The sequence below is a fragment of the Phyllopteryx taeniolatus genome, chromosome 20 (genome assembly GCF_024500385.1).
Source record: "Phyllopteryx taeniolatus isolate TA_2022b chromosome 20, UOR_Ptae_1.2, whole genome shotgun sequence".
In the NCBI taxonomy this organism is placed as follows: Eukaryota; Metazoa; Chordata; class Actinopteri; order Syngnathiformes; family Syngnathidae; genus Phyllopteryx; species Phyllopteryx taeniolatus.
Window position 1 is genome coordinate 15,371,237 of NC_084521.1, and position 19,740 is coordinate 15,390,976.

At 43.6% G+C, this 19,740-nt stretch overlaps 2 protein-coding genes and 1 long non-coding RNA gene across 4 annotated transcripts; 2 read left to right on the forward strand and 1 right to left on the reverse strand.

The window, feature by feature from the left end:
* Window positions 1–376: 376 nt before the first annotated feature.
* On the forward strand, window positions 377–8,592 carry pdia4 (protein disulfide isomerase family A, member 4). The gene is made up of 10 exons (XM_061758000.1): window positions 377–654; window positions 964–1,144; window positions 1,663–1,868; window positions 2,413–2,551; window positions 5,687–5,892; window positions 5,979–6,137; window positions 7,037–7,188; window positions 7,410–7,566; window positions 7,651–7,884; window positions 7,967–8,592. The coding sequence occupies exons 1-10, from the start codon at window positions 579–581 to the stop codon at window positions 8,380–8,382; spliced, it is 1,926 nt and encodes a 641-aa protein (XP_061613984.1). The 5' UTR covers window positions 377–578; the 3' UTR covers window positions 8,383–8,592.
* Window positions 8,593–8,629: 37 nt separating this feature from the next.
* On the reverse strand, window positions 8,630–19,503 carry LOC133470093 (alanine aminotransferase 2-like). The gene is made up of 12 exons (XM_061758004.1): window positions 19,369–19,503; window positions 19,119–19,296; window positions 12,909–12,998; window positions 12,696–12,804; window positions 12,446–12,579; window positions 11,735–11,978; window positions 11,390–11,469; window positions 11,162–11,298; window positions 10,185–10,359; window positions 9,214–9,369; window positions 9,029–9,141; window positions 8,630–8,938 (listed from the first exon to the last, which is right to left on the reverse strand). The coding sequence occupies exons 2-12, from the start codon at window positions 19,263–19,265 to the stop codon at window positions 8,848–8,850; spliced, it is 1,476 nt and encodes a 491-aa protein (XP_061613988.1). The 5' UTR covers window positions 19,266–19,296; window positions 19,369–19,503; the 3' UTR covers window positions 8,630–8,847.
* LOC133470099 (uncharacterized) lies at window positions 16,865–18,612 on the forward strand. 2 transcript variants are annotated; one of them, XR_009785851.1, is made up of 3 exons: window positions 16,865–17,863; window positions 17,966–18,090; window positions 18,480–18,612. It is a non-coding gene; the product is annotated as an uncharacterized LOC133470099 (long non-coding RNA). The 2 variants fall into 2 exon arrangements; XR_009785852.1 differs by having other exon boundaries at window positions 17,982–18,090.
* Window positions 19,504–19,740: the final 237 nt, after the last annotated feature.

The following is a 19,740-nucleotide window of genomic DNA, read 5'->3' on the forward strand; positions in this document are numbered from 1 at the left end:
CAGTCAAGCGCTAAAATGATACATTATTTACTATATACATGTATATTTATGCCTAAATAGTTGTAAACACTGCAATCACAAGGCTATTTACGGTGATTTATTAAAGTTAATAATCTTTCAGGATGTTTTAACGAAAAACAGGAATATTATTTAGTTGCAAATACGCTTTGCCTTACTTTAAATACAATAAACGTTTCAAACACGCATATTATTCAAGTGAACACAAACAATGAACAGTCCAAAACGTTAAGTACAACAGGAAACGGTTCAACAAAACTGACCAATCGCGCCCCTCAACGTTTCCTGTTGGATCATTGAGTGGCGGCTTACAATTGGACAAAGGGCGGCGGCGGCGACCAATCGGAACGTGGCAAGTCAGACAAGTTGCAGACCGGGGGAGGCGGTGGACGCCGTGATTAGCGAAGTGATTATTAGCTCGTGTGAAACCATAAAGCTAAAGGCTTCCCCGCGGTAAGACATTGAGATTGACCCGGACTCCCTCAATTTGATGACATTCGAACAAACACGGAAGTACTCAATTAATCGTTGTTAGTAACGAGGCGAACCGTCTTTGGACAATGAGGAATACTGCGTTGCTGCTCATTGTGCTGCTCGGCGTCGCTCACTTTGTGACAGAATGCAGATGTGAAGATGGTGAGTTTGAAAACATAACCACGGCATTGATTGTCATGTTCTAATGGGAACGGTAGGCTCACGCTTGATGTCATAAAAAGAAAAATAGCCAAAAATAAATACAAATAAATAAATAGCAAAGCTGCTAGCGATATTAGCAAGCTAACGTCAACAGTTAGCACCACTCGAACCTGGTTATGTCAGGGCAGCGTTAAACATTGTATTTATTAGTTTTCACATAATTTAGGATAATGGGTTGTGTTCGTGGCCTACAAGCATACAGGAGGTTTCTGTATGCTAATCCTGTCATGTATCGCCTGATTGTTCCAGGAGAATACGAGGAGCTTGAGGATGAGGAGGATGAAAGTGACGATGAAGTGGAGGAAGATGACGACGACGATGACGACACTGAAGTCAAAGAAGAGAATGGAGTGCTGGTTCTCACCGATGGCAACTTCGACACGTTCGCCGAGGGCAAAGACACCGTGCTCATCGAGTTCTACGCTCCATGGTACCTTGCAAAACTTCAATTTATGGGGGAAAATATACATACACACACACACACACACATATATATATAGATATATAGATATATAGATAGATAGATAGATAGATAGATCACAATTCACCTCCTCACATCTTTTTCCCCTGTTCCTAACCATTCGCTGAAAAAGTTTTTTTTTTTTTTTTCGTTCTTTCTGAAACACCCCAAGAATGTCACGTGACGATGACAAAAGCCCTGTGTAAGTAGAAATTGGTCTCAAGGAAATATGTTAAGTCCTACAGCTCGACATTTATGTAATCTTTGCAGCATGTGCATGCACGTGCTCAGTTCTTTTTCAAATAAGCTATTTTATGGGTGATGGGAGATGGGTTTAAAATGATTTCAACCTTTTGGGATTATTTACACTTTAAACTATTTATATAGGCTATTAAAAAAACATTTAGTGGAGCATTACTCTCCTTTTCTCTATACGCCGCTAACAGTTTACTGTACATGTTTGCTAAGGCGGTGCTTTTTATGTGCAGGTGCGGCCACTGTAAACAGTTTGCGCCAGAGTATGAGAAGATCGCGCTGACCCTGAAGGAGAACGATCCTCCCATCCCTGTGGCTAAAGTGGATGCCACACAGGCAAAGGACTTGGGGAGCAGGTTCGAGGTGTCAGGCTATCCCACCATCAAGATATTGAAAAGAGGAGAACCCGTTGACTACGATGGAGACAGAACGGAGAAGGGTAAGGGACACGTGGTTGAATGTTTAACAGAGGCAGTATGCATTCATTTCCACATATTAAAAGACGTTTGAGGGTGATGTAAGACTATTCTGTTTGAGTAATAACACTTTATGGAAGCCTTTTCTAACAATCCATACTACAAAATAAGTATGAAAAGTATGTATTGTTCGTGCTGATATCTGATCAATAATAATATCGGCCAACACTCGAGAAGTGAAAAAGTAGTAGAGATGTATTTTAATTTTTGTTTTTTGTGTTTTATGTAAAGCATTTTGTTACAATTGTTGTGCTATATAAATAGTTGAGTTGAGAGAAAGTACTGGATCTTCGCCCGGCCTAAAAACCTGGTGTGGGGATGGTTATTATGTAAATTAGCAAATGTAGAATGGGACGCACAGACACATTTTTAGAAATGGGCAGATGACAACGATACAACTATTTGCATCCAAGCCATTCAAAAGTCAATTTTCCATCATCATTCCTCATTACCATTGAACAACAAAAAGGGGAAGATTGTTGCTCACCTTCTGGGTTTTGTCTGCAGCTATTGTGGCTCGCGTTCGAGAGATTTCTCACCCTGACTGGAAGCCCCCACCTGAGGTCACACTGGTGCTCACCAAAGACAACTTTGATGAGACTGTCAACAATGCCGACATCATCCTGGTAGAGTTCTACGCTCCGTGGTATGTCAGCCGACTGCCTTAACATCCATACGCCTCTCAGTTTTGCGTCCAAAGATAAACTCCTTCAAAAGTGGTACAATTGTCTGATGAAAATATGCCCCAAAAACCAAATAGTAACCCCTCAGTAAAGCCTCCTTTTTTTAGGGGGTGGTGACGGGGGGGTATGGGGTGTGCTTGAGTGATGTGAGCAAGAGCCCAGGTGGACATGGTGGGAACAGGCTATTTCCTGGGTTAACCATTTGCAACGTTCCTGGCAATGTAGTCAGCAAAAATCATTATGGGTACCCAGAATTCATTGCAGTGATGTTTTTTAACTACAACCCCAATTCCAATGAAGTTGGGACGTTGTGTTAAACATAAATACAAATAGAATGCAATGATTTGCAGATCATGTTCAACCTGTATTTAATTGAATACACTACAAAGACAAGACTTTTAATGTTCAAACTGATAAACTTAACTGTTTTGAGTTCCAAAACAACTTGTTCCAAAAAAGCTGGGACAGGGTCACGTTTAACAGGGTCACGTTTAACACCGTTATGTCACCTTTTCTTTTAACAACATTCAATAAAGGTTTGGGAACTGAGGACACTAATTGTTCAAGCTTTGTAGGTGGAATTTGTTTCCCATTCTTGCTCGATGTCCAGCTTCAGCCGTTCAACAGTCCGGGGTCTCCGTTGTCGTATTTTACGCTTCATAATGCACCACGCATTTTCAATGGGAGACGGGTCTGGACAGCAGGCAGGCCAGTCTAGTACTCGCACTCTTTTACTACGAAGCCACGCTGTTGTAACAGGTTCAGAATGTGGTTTGGCATTGTCTTGCTGAAATAAGCAGGGGCGTCCATGAAAAAGACGTTGCTTGGATGGCAGCATATGTTTCTCCAAAACCTCTATGTACCTTTTTAGCATTAACGGTGCCTTCACAGATGTGTAAGTTACCCATGCCATTGGCACTAACAGAGCTCCATACCATCACAGATGCTGGCTTTTGAACTTTACGTCCATAACAGTCCGGATGGTTCTTTTCCTCTTTGGCCCGTAGGACACGACGTCCACAATTTCCCCCCAAAATTTTAAATGTGGACTCTTCGGACCACAGGAACACTTTTCGTCAGTCCATCTTAGATGAGCTCGGGCCCAGAGAAGCCGGCGGCGTTTCTGGGTGTTGTTGTTGAATGGCTTTTGCTTTGCATAGTAGAGTTTTAAGTTGCACTTACGGACGTAGCGCCGAACTGTATTTACTGACATTGGTTTTCTGAAGTGTTCCTGAGCCCATGTGGTGATATCCTTTACACATTGATGTCGTTGTTTTGATGCAGTTCCACCTAAGGGATCGAAGGTCACGGGCATTCAATATTGGTTTTCGGCCTTGCCGCTTACATGCAGTGATTTCTCCAGATTCCCTGAACCTTTTGATGATAATATGGACCGTAGATGATGAAATCCCTAAATTCCTTGCAATTGTACGTTGAGGAACATTGTCCTTAAAGTGTTGGACTATTTTCTCACGCACTTGTTCACAAAGAATCTTTGCTTGTGAATGACTTGTGAATTCAGGGAAGCTCCTTTTCTAGCCAATCATGGCACCCACCTGTTCCCAATGAGCCTGTTCACCTGTGGGATGTTCCAAACAGGTGTTTGATTAGCATTCCTCAACTTTCTCAGTCTTTTTTGCCACCTGTCCAAGCTTTTTTTGGAATGCGTTGCAGCCGTAAAATTCCAAGTTAATGATTTGCTAAAAACACTCGTATCAGTTTGAACATTACATATATCTTTTCTTTGTAGTGTATTCAATTAAATATAGGTCGGACATGATTTGCGAATCATTGTGTTCTGTTTTGATTTGTTTATCACAATGTCCCAACTTCATTGGAATTGGGGTTGTACAGTACTGTAGAAAATCGAGCTCAACGAGGCTCTTTTGCATTAGTTCCTGTTGATATTATGAATAGCATTAGCTATTCGTCGGGCTAACGTTGGTATTCGTGAAATTATTTAATAAAACTGTTTTAATAAACAGTGACTTTCCAGTCATGTCCTTTGCACCCTCAAACAATTTGACGATTTGCCAAAGGTACAAGTACATCTCAATAAATTAGAATATGGTAGAAAAGTCCATTTATTTCAGTATTCATTCATTAAACACTTGAAAATACTTTATAGCAAGGGATTACTGTAAACCTTGGAGTTCAAACCATCACACATCAGCTCAGTAAGCATTTGAGGGATTAACACAAGTGTTTAGCTTTTTCTTTGGTTTACCCAAATTGATAACGGTATGACGAGAAGCACAGTGTGAGCGATGCAAATTCCATTACAAATGAGTAGACTTTACACCGATTGTATCGGGCTGATCGGTATCTGCCGATATTTAGCATTTTATGCTGATCGGCTTTAATGTCAACATTTGTCGATCTGATCAATGACTCCGCAAGAGACATTTACTCCGCGTTGCTGCGTGCACAGTATATTTGAATCCAAATGGCAGTTTATTTTTAGCCTTGTCGCGTATCTTTTGACGTACTACTGTAAATATCTGATGGCCAATGAAGTTATTTAAAAACAAACGTTTTCGGCCGTGTGGGTCAGACAACAGGTGGGAGACGGGCAAACGCGTAAGGCCCGGATCAGACTACAAGACAAATTTGCTCGTAAACATGCCGCCGTTCTGTCGAATCATGTTCTAAAGTTTCGGTGTGGGTGAAGTCATTAAATTAAAAAGAAAGTAATTCAATTACAGTAAGTTAGCACCCATGATTTCTGTCATGTTGTAATGTTGGTTTGACCTGACCGATTAGAATACCCGATCTGACTAGAGCAGTGATTTCCAACCTTTATCGAGCCGAGGAACATATTTTACAATTGCAAAAATCTCACGGCACACCAACGAACAAACAATGTCACAAAAAGTGGATGCATTAATTACTGTATGTACTTCCTGCCATCTAATAGAAGACCATTCATTTGTTCTGTCTGTCGCTATGCCTCACGGGCATAAATAGAGGAACAAAAAAAAAAGAAACATTCCTGTATAAAATTAATCAAATATTTGCCATCAAGCATATGCTTACTGCATCTTGACCACTTTCAAACATAACATGTCGGTGTGTATGTGTTTGTGTACTGCTTCCAGGTGTGGACACTGTAAGAGTTTGGCTCCGGAGTATGAGAAGGCAGCCCAAGAGTTAAGCCGGCGCTCGCCACCCATCCCGCTCGCCAAAGTGGATGCCACCGTGGAGAGCGACATCGCTTCCCGCTTCGACGTCACCGGCTACCCCACCCTCAAGATTTTTAGGAAGGGCAAAGTTTTCGAGTACAACGGGCCCAGAGAGAAGTACGGTACGTTGCGTCCATGCTGCACGGCTGCTTCTAATATGAATGGTGCAGCATAGCGCTTAGTTCCTGCTTTGTCTCCTTGCCTCCAGGCATTGTGAACTACATGGGTGAGCAGGCAGGGCCTCCCTCCAAGCAGGTGCAGGCTGCCAAACAAGTGCAGGAGCTCCTGAAAGATGGCGATGATGCGGTCATCATTGGTGTTTTCTCCAGTGAGCAGGATGCGGTGTATGAGACCTACATCGAGGCTTGTAAGTAGGACTGTTTGCTCTTTTATTCATCATGTACACTCTCAGGGGTAGACAAATTGGCTACAGTGACTTGCCTCAGTGGTTAATGCTTTTATAGTCTTTGACTCGTGAGAAAATGTACTAGCAATTGGAACTGGATTTTTTATAAACTCCTACAATGTCATTTAATTGAACAAAGTAATAGACAATATGAACATTAAAAAATTGTGATTGTGTCAGTACTGTTAACTCATACAAGTACAGATACTGAGTGCAAAGTGGCTAATGTGGGAATATGTTCTGACTGAGCAAGATTGCCCACTTATGACGTGTAATGCAAGTAATAACGACTCAACTTGTTTGAAGGTTAGTGGGCGACTCAATTTTTCCCCACAATAACTAGAGACTTGCTTTCATATTGAAGGTTTAAAGGCCTTTTCACACCGCACATGGCAATGTGAATGTCGCCCAGGTGTTGTCTACTTCTCCAGGAAAACGTACTTCCTGCTACATTAGCACCTCCAAATTTGGAGTGTTGGACCGGCGTGCCACTGTGTCGCACGGTCCTTTCACATTGAGCAAGTGTGGTGTGAAAAGCCCTAAACATTTGAAGACACACTCATGACTTGCACATATTTTTCAATTGTCATTTTTAAATTGGCACAATAAATAAAAAAATACCAACCAATGTGGTTGCTAAAAACCTTGCTTTCTCTTTGTCTGTGTAGATTCTCGGTAATCCGCAAAGGTTGATTTGAGGGAACTAGACAGAAACATTCTAAAATGAATAAGGCAATGATGGTATTAGGTTAACGATATGTGACTTATTCTGCCTCTGGAGTTGTCGGCGTGTTGATTACCTTGAGGGAATGGATTTTTGCTGCGCTTGTTTTTCTCACATGCTGCTGTCTGCATGGCAGGTCACTCGCTCAGGGAAGACTTCACCTTCCGTCACACCTTCAGCTCCGAAGTGGCCAAGCAGCTCAAAGTGTCGCCCGGTCAGGTCGTCGTTGCTCAGCCAGAAAAGTTCCGCTCCAAGTATGAGCCAGCCTTACGCACTCTACCAGTAACGGTACTTTTCTTTTTTCCACATCAGAATAATTATTTCGTCGAAGTGCACTGTATCATTACAGGCTTTTACTTGACGTTTTAAATCCTTTATTGTAAGTTTGTAGTTCACCAACTTCCTCACTTTACATACAGTACTTGCACTATTACCAAATATTTGAAAGGCTTGTATTGGTTTCATTAGATTGCACAGATGTACATGTTGTTTTTTTCTGTACCTCCCAGGACTCTACATCTGTGTCAGATGTGCAAGAGTTCTTCAAGAAGCACGTGAGCCCTCTGGTGGGCCACAGAAAGCCAAGCAACGATGCCAAGCGCTACACAAAGAGGCCGCTCGTGGTGGTGTACTACGGAGTTGACTTCAGCTTTGACTACAGGAAAGGTATATCGCATTACTGAAGCTTGTGCTAGTAGTGTGCTGTTATGAATTGCAGAACATAAACCGAAAACTGTTGCGCATGTTTAGCTACTCAGTTCTGGAGGTCCAAGGTGCTGGAGGTGGCCCAGGACTTCCCCGAGTACACATTTGCCATCGCTGACGAGGAAGACTATGCAGACGAGCTGAAGAGTCTCGGTCTGAGCGAGAGCGGTGAGGAAGTCAATGTTGGAATTTTGGCTGACGGCGGCAAAAAGTTTACCATGGAACCTGATGATTTTGACTCTGACGTCCTGAGAGAATTTGTCATTGCTTTCAAGAAGGGTAAGGTTTATTATTATTTTTTTTTTTTGGTATATGATTGTGTTCCAGTGATAAATTGTAGAACTCATGTGCACCTCAACAGGGAAGCTGAAGCCTATCATTAAGTCCCAGCCCCTGCCGAAGAACAACAAAGGACCGGTGAAGGTTGTGGTGGGTAAGACCTTCGACGAGATTGTCATGGACACCCAGAAGGATGTCCTCATCGAGTTTTACGCTCCTTGGTGTGGACACTGTAAAAAACTGGAGCCTGATTTCTTGGCTCTGGGAAAGAAGTACAAGAGTGAGAAGAACCTGGTGATCGCCAAGATGGACGCCACCGCTAACGACATTCCGAACGACAAGTACAAAGTCGAAGGTTTCCCCACAATATACTTTGCCCCGAGTGACGGCAAACACAAACCTGTCAAATTCGAAGGAGGTGACCGAACAGTGGACGGCTTCAGTAAGTTTTTGGAAGAGCATGCCACAAAGTTGTCACACACAAGAGACGAGCTTTGAAAAGATCACTTAAGAACTCAAACTGCGCCGGGTAAAGTCCAACAAGTTGCCCGAGATACGTGGGAAGGTGAAGGGAACCAAGCATCAGTGTAAAAGTGTTACTGAGTTGCTGTGAGAATTAGAGTTCATTCATCATTTTAGTTTTGTTCTTTTTTTTTTTTTTGGTGGTTTTTAAATAAAACGATGATGGCTTTGTGGGCCAGCGCTCCATTGTGACTCCTCTTGACTGCACTACAAATAGCAAACGTTACAACCTAGAATGTGGTTTTAATCACATTTAAAAGTGCTTTTTACATTTCAGTTGGCACCTTTTGAGGAAAATCTCATGATAAAAAAACTACAGGGCAGCAGCATTAGCGCCTCTTGTCTGAGTTTGTGTTTAGGTAAGTGCATTATAAAGTATAATGGATTGAAGCTGCACGTATAGAAGGTTGCTACTTGAAATGGTTAAAAGGTGGAGGACAGTTAAGAAAACTCTTCAGTGAAGCGCTGGTGGAAGGCACTAATCTTTTGCAGCACAATCTTCAACTTCTCAGTCGGTGGTAAGATGGTCATCCTGGACAGAGGGAGACGAAGGTTGGGTTGGGTTGCTTTTTAAAAAAAAATAAATAAACATCTGCGCACTACACAAAGTGAATGTGTTAACCTGAAATGGAAAGTGCCCTCTCTTTGCCCGAAGCCACTGCCTGGCACAAGACAGATGCCCTCCTCTTCCAGCAACCTCATGCAGTAATACATGTCCAACACAAGGCCTTCCTCCTGTCAATGACAACTCAGGTCAGCGTGGTTCTCGGACAAAGGAATACACTGTGTAAGGAAGAATGCACGTACCTTGGCCTTGTCTATTGCCTTCGGTGGTAGGGTGATTCGGGGGAAAGTGTACATGGCGCCCTGCACAGGGTTACACGTGATACCGGGTACTTTGTTGAACATCTGCTCAGTCAGCCTGGCCTTCTCCGCCAAGGCGTCCAACACTGCGGTCCGTTCCTGTGGGGACATTTTGTCAGCAGTGACGTTACATGTCAAACCTATGGAAGTGTATTGCTGCCACGCCACAAAAAAAGTTCAGGGTAATGTTTTAATGTGATCAATTATCAAGTTATACGGTGATAAGCTTCACTTTCACATTAGGCAAAACAATACGAAGCAGTTCTTTCTGAAAAAAATAAGGGCAAGTGTTTAAAAAGATGAAGTACACGCATACTGTACCTTCAAAGGACTCAACCAGTGAACTGAACTGGAAGGAATTCCATCTATCCATTTTCCATACCAGCCAATCGCAGGGCACATAGAAACAAACAACCATTCACACCTAGGGGCAATTTAGAGTCTTCACTGAACCTACCACATATGTTTTTGGGATGATGAAAAATATAAGTGGATCGAGGTTTCCCTTGCCCGGACGCGGGTCACCGGGGCCCCCCCCTCTGGAGCCAAGCCTGGAGGAGGGGCTCGGAGAGCGCCTGGTGGCCGGGCCTGCACCCGTATATATTTATCTTTGTTGAAGCTAAAGATGTATCCGTGCACAGTAAACACCACACATCTTCACGGCCCCAGAATAATGGATCCACATAAGCATCATTGTAATGGATTTGGAGCCATACTGTACTTCCTTCCACATTACTATTGATCCGATGCACTCTGACTGCATTGCAACATTTTGATAATGGACTTGGCTCAGAAACTTGTCAAGCTGAGTGACAACTGCGTAAAATAAGTTCAAAATGTTTGTGATGGTAAATGTTGTACTGTATTTGCATGAGTAGGATGTGTACTTTGTGGGACTCCATGCATATTCAGACCTTCATAAAAGTGGTGTACGATGGCTCATCAGGCTGCGGGGGATTCACCACCAAGTCAAGCAGAGCCTGCCCAGGGACGGGGGGACATAAGCGCACTGAAACCAGTTTGATAAGTTGGGCCTTCACGTCCGGGTCCATGTTAACGATCTCCATATATCCTCCACGGAATCCACACCTGACAGCCACAGACAAAATTGTGAGTGGACGCAGGCTCAAGTCAAGCTTTTCCAGTTGAATCCATGTGACGTAGCAAGAAGCTCAACTCAAAAATGTTTTATGGCGGCAACAAAGAAAAGATTTGCTGCACCAAGAAATTACAATGGAACCTCCAAAGTTGAACACATGGTGGCAACATTGTGGTTGATTCTTTCATCTGAGTTAACTGGAATTGTCGGTTCAACATGGTATCTGTTTCGGAACATTTTTGTAATTGATATTTAATCAATTGTATTGCTCATATTAATGTCTATTTTACCAGAACATTTTTGGGATGTGCTCCAAATGTTAAAATTTTGGGGGAGAAGCACTTACAAGATTCCATTCTGTTCTAAAAAAAACTTGAAGCACAATACATTGCTCATCAACAAACAAATACATCCCCCACATCAATTTCTCAAGAACAATTTTCAGAGTTTTGATTATTAGACTCATGGTTCATCCATCCATCCATTTTCTGTAGCGCTGATGCTCTCTAGGGTCGCGGGCGTGGTGGAGTTCAATTTCTGCACAAGTCTCCTTTGAATCAATGACCCACATTTCTGGGTGTATTATGTAGCATAGCATGTCAAAAACACATTTTGAGGAGAAATGGCAAGGTTTTCTAACAAAGCTGGATGGGGTCTACTCATTTAATGTATAATTATTAAATACTCCTAAGTATAATAGAACATGTTCGGGAACCCTTTTTCTTTCTCAAAAGCAAGAGCTTACATTGGATGAATAAGACATGCAAGTGTATTCTTCCTGTGGTAACTCACTCTCCCATGTAGCATTTCGAGGTCGAGTGGAAGGAGGCCATCTCTACAATACTCGAGTACTCTGGTCCCATCTCAAACAGCACCTTCTTAAAGGAGTGAAACTTGCAGCCTTCTGCATACACGTTGTCTTGGTACACCTAAAAACAAGTGGAAACAATACAGTTTGTAGCACAATGAATACTATTAATTTTTCTCTGTGTCACACTGTAACGACATTGTCCAAATTACTTCATCAGCCATGAGGAAAAGACGCTCCTCTTTTGCAAAGCGGATCACATCTTCAATGCACTGTCTGCTCTGCACCTGACCTGCAACAGAGAATTGAGAAGGAACACACAGTAACTGGTAAATTAATAAATATATCAACAAAATAAGTTTTTTTTTTAAAGTCCTGTAAGATGCCAGCTTTCTATGTTAAAAAAATAACTGAGTAGTCAGTACATTCCCATACATGCATACTAGCCAACAATTTAACAAAAATCTGGTATCTTACAGGCTGGTATCAACTTTTTATATCCACTATACTGTGTGTAAGTGGGCATCTACAACATAACGGTTGTCGCACACATATACCGGTGGGATTTCCGGGGTTGATGATGCAGAGCACACGCGGATTACAGTGCTTCCTCGCCGCTTGGAGGGACCTGCGCAACTCCGCCACGTCCAGGCTCCAACACTTGTCCTCATCCAAGTAGTAACTAATTTGCACAGCACCCAAGTCTGCGATGGCGGCAGAATACAGAGGATACTGCGGGATGGAGATCATCACTCCTGTACGGGTTCGACCCTCACCGCTCACCATCAACTTCAGCATGGTCTGGGATCCAGAGGTAACGAGAAGGAGGAGGAAGATGTTTGAAAGTCTTGTGAACCCCCAGATGCATTTTATCGTTTTGAATGTACACTATGAGGACACAAGTCATGAGATAAACCAAATTCCTTATTCGGCATTCGGATGCCTCAGACGCATCAAATCTTGCCTATCCAAAGACGTGGAAAGGGAAAAAGCAAGTGCATATTTTCATTCAACTTAAGCGTAATGATCAGGTGTCCCAATACGTTTAACCGTACTGAATAGTAATTCGGTAGTCACACAAGGCGATAAGACAATTGTGTAGTGACATTAGCCACCGGTTTATGGGTGGAGTGAAGACACAGATGTGCCAACTACAGCAGCGCATATAATTAACGGAATGACTGATTTGTGCTGCACCACAGAAACCGCCTTATGTGATTGAATGATCACTTTGCTGGGAAAGTCACATCGAGCAGATGACTTCATACCACGATGGCATCGCTGGCCCCAGTGGAAAGGAAAATGTTGTCCGGATTGGAGGGGATCCCGCCGTCGCGCTTCTCGATGTAGCGTGCTACATCCTGACGGATACACTCGATGCCCTGGCTGGCGCTGTACGCACCTTGAATGAAAAATTAACTTTAGTGGTTCAGCTGGATTTCAAAGGTGGTACAGGAGAGACATGTGGCGAGGAAATCAAGCAAATGGTTAGTCTGAGTTAAGGGAGAGTGTTCTGACCGATACTGTGGCCTCCACAGGCCTGGAGAATCCGCTGTGCCCGTTGCTTGGCATCCTCTGGAAATGTGTCATCCTTTAGAAGTTCAGGATAAACACACATAGCCAGAACCTGTGCCAACAAAAACAAAACATGGTTAAACAAACATCGGTACAGTCTATTAGCATGTTACGTAATCCTTGAAAGATGTACATTGTAAAGCACGGGGGTCCGACCTGTCTGAGAAATGTGATTGGCTTCTGGCCCATTGCATGGGCGTCGCCTATGTTGGCCTTAATGACTTCAGTGAACGGTTTAATGGCACCCTGCATAGAAAATACAACAGAGTGTATTAGACTTAAGATTTAAGCACAATCAATCATTTTTTCCTAAAACGGGCAATACAACTAACACTGCCGTGCGTCAAAAATATCCGTATTTTGCCATGTTCCAACAGGCAGCATGCTGAAAACGATTGGCAATGTAGACGTACGATATTGTGTGCTTGACGCAGATTGTCAAGGGCCTCACACAGGTGTGCTCACTTGTAAGGACACCCAAAATTGTTTACACAAACTCATCAAACCAAGTACATTGTTAGTGAAAATACTCCTGTAAAAACACAGTACAGCACCAACATTCATTCACAGTGAGTATCAGGCATCTATTGATGTTTGGACATTTGTATGACTGCATTAAAACAATTGCCTTTTTACTACAGTATTTTATTATTTACGCAAATATGATCCAAATAATTCAACAATAGAATACTATACACAGTATGAGCCAGACGTAGGGGTTAGCGCGTCTGCCTCATGATCAAGAGCCCCTCCCCCTGTGGAGTTTGTATGTCGCTTTGTGCTTGCGTGAGTTTTCTCAAGGTACTCCGGCTTCCCGCCAAATTCCTAAAAACAATACATTCTATCCTGTATTAGGCCTCTGTCATTCGAATCAAAGAGCAGAGTTTTGTCACCTACTGTTTAGTCGTTCCTCTGGAATAATCCCACAAGTGTATTTGCAGTTAATCTTTTAGGTCAATGTTCAAAATGTGCAGTGCATAGATCAGCTATTTCCCCGTTAAACATTACCACAAATGTTAGCTTTTACAGACGTGTGCATGGAAATTCACCTTAAACATTTTGAGGGAGATGCCCAGTACTCGCGGCATGGCGGGGGGGTTCACTGTACAGTATATACACACATGCAGGCACGTACGGAGAGATGTCAGAGGGGTACGCAAACATTGCTGCTCCTCTTGAACTGAGGGTCACGGGCTGCCTTTCTCTAGCACCTTGACAGCCGCAAAGAGGTGCCCTTGAGCAAGGCAGCGTCCCACATGATATCTACCGCGACATACGGCGGTATCAGATGTCGCAGTGAGGTCGGTGCATCTGGTGATTAATTAAAGTGGAGGCCACTTGTTGAGGAAATAAGGTAATTGCATTTCCTGCTATTTCCCGCATGTTCTCAAAATGGCTTCTTTAGCAGTTGCCAATGATTCAAGCACAGCTGCAGGGATAATATAGTTTTATCTTTCCCAAAAAAAATCAAACCTAATAATCTTGCGCCTTTTTGGTTTCATTTTCCTCCCCATCCACTTAGTAGTGATCTTGAGTTGTCCTTTATTTTTTGTCTTCTCTGACCTGATTAGACTTCACAAGCTCTGTTTTGGTTCCTGCGAGTCTGCTTCTGGCTGCCAACATGCCGCAGCTGCTGTCATTTATCAGATGACGCAATGTGACAACGGACTTTGTAAGCTACTGTACTTTGACAGGCTGCAGTCTAAATAGTCAGTCCTCTGTTAACTTACACAACATGATTGCTTGGAGGCTTGTAACAGAAGACTTATTAGGAGACAGCTATATGTTGCTTTAACGTGTTGAGTGTTTCGGAGAAAAGCCCGACCGCATTGCATAATATTGTACTTTAAAGACTGATGCTGAACTCACTCACACATGGCCTTCATTTTCGGTGGAACTAAAAGGGGGAACAGTGTAACAGTTTGACTCGGCAGACAAAATCACTCATGCCGCTTGTTACATTTTGAGGATCTCTGCTGAAAAACTATGCTTTTCACATAACTAACTGTTTGATTGAGACAGATTTAAACACTTTCAGATGAAGCAGATGCTCCAATTTGTGTGCAGTAGCAAAGTGGCTGAGAAAATTACTTCATAATTGAATTGATTGGATGCCCCATGTTCCTTTAGTCCATTTATTCAAGCAACAAAGAGGCTGCTGTTCAGCGTGGAGGACTGCAGCCACCAGGCGCTGCTTACGTAACGCAGACCTCTGTCAAGCAGGAAACAATGCTGCTTAGTTTACATTTTAGTATACATCTTGCTAAGCAACTTTAAGACTGTAGCCTGATATCCGTAATAACGCCAAACATTATACAACATTGTCATCAATTAAATCATTTGAGTTGTTTGCTTTCTTTCCACTGACAATGTGTCATTCAAATGTGTTATAGACACTCTAATGCCACATATTTGGACCAAGGTTTAGTCAGGTCATCGACACGCCCACACGCCCATGCACGCGCGCGCACACACACACACACACAAATTAAATCTGCTGAGCTACCATCAAAACTGTTTTAGTCAGATATCTGGCAGGAAACTCTCACTCAGATGGCAACTTCAGCATCCAAACCCTCATGACCGATGGAAAAAACCCCCAACTGTTTTTAAACATTTACTGAGAAGAAAAATGTGTCAAAATGTAGTTTAACTAATGCAAAAACAAATAAGCTATTATTATCTAGATTTTTGTGTGTGCAGAGTCCATGTAATTTCTCTTTTTAAGTATTGTATCTGGGTATTGCTACCAAGGATGGGCATAATAAATGCCCAATGGCATCGCATGGGATCGATTGGTGCCGTGTCGGTGCTGTTGCCTCATTCTCAGCTGGTTTGTGGTCTGAAGAGCAAAATGACGTCGGCACGGCCTACGCTACTGCTCATGCGACAAGGGCCTGGAAACAGGACTTGAGAAAATGCTGATTCTTTCATTCCTTTCAAAAATAAAACATGACCAGTTCAGGGTTGACCCCGCCTTTCACCCGAAGATAGCTGGGATAGGCTACAGCACGCCAGCGACCCGAGTGAGGATAAGCCGGACAGAAAATGGAAGGATGGACATGATAATTAAGTTTCCATATACTCAATCAAGGCCATTTAGTGACACGTCCATTGATGTGCTTTGACATATATTGTTTATTTTTTCCTCACACCTTCTGTAACAGCATGTCTCTGCAATTCAGACACACTTTTTGAGGAAACTCTATTGTTAAAAATACATTTTGAGAGTTAAGAATCATACAATTTCATGTTATCTATGTAAAAGTAGAGCAGTGCTTTTTTTGTTTTTCTTTTCGGAGCACAAAACAAAAAACAAAGTATCCATCACTCTGCAGATGATTTCTCCGAGCAGAGAAAACGCATTTGACGCTCGCTGCTGGGCGTCACAGCAAGCGTCTCGTCCAATGAACTCGGTCGGCTGTGGGGAGGAGAGTGCTGCGTGAAGCCAGTGAGACAAAAGAGGTCAGAGAATGTTCCTTCACTTCTTATGCAATAACTTTTCGAGATAGACCACATCCTCCTCCACCACCCTGGACTCCGCAGTGAATTCAGGCTAAAGCACTTCGGGCGCTCTTAGAGGACGAAAGACTGCAGGGAGTGCTGCATTACAGCGTTTAAAAGTCTCACTGTAACGCCTTGCCGAGCAGAACGCAGTGGATCAATATGACCACAGGAGAAAGCAATAGGAGCCGTTTGCACTGCAGGGGAAAAAAACAAGTCCAACATCACTTTGGACTTCAGTCTATGTAGTTCAGTGACATTCTCTGCAAAAACCTGTCCTGTAGGCCAACATGTTCGCAATCAATGGTAAGGGAGGGCTACACTGTTGTTTCTTAAAACCTTTTTGAATGATAGAAAAACATGTGGAATTGCACACCATGTGACCAATATGTCAGCTGATGTCATCGCCACGGCACATTACAGCCTCAAAGGTCATACTGTATTTGCATGGCGTCAAGGAATTCTTGGTACTTGCGCGGGGGAAAAAAATAATGTTTTAGGTCTCGGGCTATTTCATTGGTTAGGAATTTTTGGGTGGCGGCAGGGTTTCCTCCCACACAGATTGATTGAGGACTCTAATTTGCCCGTAGGTGTGAATGTGAGCGCGAACGGTTGTTTGTTTACGACGTGCCCTGCGATTGGCTGGCGACCGGTTGAGGGTGTACCCCGCCTCCCGCCCGAAGATAGCTGGGATAGTCTCCAGCAAGCCTGCGATCCGAGTGAGGATAAGTGGTAAAGAAAATGGATGGATGGGATTTTTGGCTTGCAAACAAATATTTAAATACAATAGAACCTCGCCCCATCTTTGCTTGTGAATGACTTGTGAATTCAGGGAAGCTCCTTTTCTGCCCAATCACGGCACCCACCTGTTCCCAATGAGCCTGTTCACCTGTGGGATGTTCCAAACAGGTGTTGGATGAGCATTCCTCCGCTTTTTTGCCACCTGTCCCAGCTTTTTGGGAACGTGTTGCAGCCATACAATTCTAAGTTAATGATTATTTGCTAAAAACAATCACATTTACCAGTTTGAACATTAAATATCGTGTCTTTCTAGTGTATTCAATTAAATATAGGTTGAACATGATTTGCAAATCATTGTATTCTGTTTTTATTTATGTTTAACACGTCCCAGCTTCATTGGAATTGGGGCTGTACATCTACTCTTTCGTCTCTTTTGTTTCCAGTAGACTGGATGCCCCGTGGCACTGTGCTGCATCTCACAGGTCAGTTTTTCCTCATCATGTGTGGGATCTCACACATTCTAACAATCGGTTAAGATGTCAAAAATTGGTACATGTGTAACAGGCTAAAGACCCCACAACTGAGATGCTCGGATGTCATCACTACGCTGTCCTGCTTTTAATCATGGTGCATACTTATACTGTATTTACGTGGGGATTTCTGATGTGCTGTGATTTAGTACAGCCACATTGTTTGTATTGTGTCAATTCATTGGGTTTTTTTGTGTGTGCTATTTTGGAACTAATACATGTTATCTTATCTCATATACAAGGTCCTTGGTTTACAACAGTCCAGACATGACATTCTGAAGTTACAAACGTGGCGTAGTGTACAAATACGTTGTCACGCGGGCCATCACACGAAAGGTACAATCAGTTACCGCTGTACTTTCTGCTTTTCATTTGATCGTTTTAAATGTATGGCCTAGAAGTGTTTTTGATCAAAGTAAATCCATCCATTTCCTATAGTGCTTGTCTTCATTAGGGTCGCAGGTGAGCAGAAGCCTAAAAGGCAAAGGCAGTGGAATCAAGGGGGCACTGGCTGCACGCATCCCCCCCCCCCCCCCCCCCGCAGTTTTTGGCCTGCCTTTGACGTATGTTTTCACACACCTAATTTATTGCACTGGGTGGTGCTTACGGCGCATATGGGGGCGCTTTTGAGTCACACAAGGAAAATGAAGGCTACTGTGGCTTTCAGACGAAGAAACCTTTAATGGTCATTTAGCAGCAAGAAAACACTCGCATGTTAAACAGCTGGTAACTTTCACAATACAACAAGCATGACCAAGAAGCCACAGTCAGTGTTTCCTGAAATAAAACACACACACACACACACACCAACCTTGCCCGACGCAAGCTAGTCATAAAACAGGCAGGAACAAATCTAAGTAAAGAGCAACGTTTAGCTTCATTTACTAGCGAGCAAATGCCTTCTTTGGTATTTCTTTGCTTTCATCACTTCCGTTTCTCGTCTCTTGCACAGATTCGCTAGCTAACAGCCAATCAGAGCGATCAATTGTCACTGACGGCAAACCCAGATTCAACAGGTTCAATCTGGCTAAAACTGCCAACCAATGGCTCGTGTGCAGACTGTGCGAGGAAGGACACCGCAGCGGATGCCCACACTCCACCTCAACTCTTCTAAAGCTAAGCAATGTCTTTAATTTACCCAATGTCTTCGATGTAATACTTGTTTTACAACGCTTAATGTTTTATACTGTAACGTCTGCGAAGTTGACAGCATCCCAGCATGCCTCGCAGCTCAGGTTGTAAAGCGTTCCCCTTGATTACATGCGTTTCATAATATTCAGTTGTTCGTTGTGTGCCACCTTATATTGTCATTTTGTACTTTGTCCTCCTGCTACCAAGTTCCCTTTACGGGACAATAAAGACATTCGGATTCTGATGTGATTTAGTTAGGAATGGTGTCTCCACGCACGTTTTTTGAGCACATTGGCTTTCACGAACGAGGCACCTTGTGACGGAAGTGAACTTCCTGGTGACGTCGAAGTCGGCGACGCTTCATCGGCTGCCGCGCGACAATCGATGAAGAGCGGGAAAACTTTTCCCAATGGCGAGTTACTCGCGAGCTCAACATACGCCACGCTCGACTTTCGCTGACCTCTTTGAGCTGCTTCTCGATGTTGCTCGCCCGCTGCACTATGGCTCCACGGACCGCGTACTCCACCTGCTTGACGTTGGGGTTCATGGTGTCCAAAGTGAGCACCTTCCCCCGGCAAGACGCCCCGTTCACTTCCGTCTGAGACATTTTGTCCACGCTGTGAGGGACTTGTCGTTGCCTGAAACAAACAGAGAGAAGCTGCGTGAAATCAACCGGAACCGTGGCCACGAGGAGATAAACGGCTGTTTACCGGTCGCGTCGTCGTCCCTCTCCGAGGCTCAAGTGACAGTTGAGCCTGTTGCCTTCTCATACTGAAACACAAACACGCACGCGCCTTGGCCGGGCTGAGCGCGCGCGCGCGCGCGGGCGCGCGGCTGCCTGATGTCTTGACAGTGAGGCGAGTGACGCCTTCAGGGCCTGTGGGAAAACCGCACGTCTCCGAAACGCATTCACAGCACACATGATTAGGCACACCTTCAATCTCCAGTCAGACACGTCGATAGCTACAATTATCCATCCATTCATTTTCTTCTCACGCAGGCACGGGCAGAACATGCAAACTCCACACAGGCGGGGCTGGGGATCGAACCCTGGTCCTCAGAACTGTGAGGCAGATGTGCTA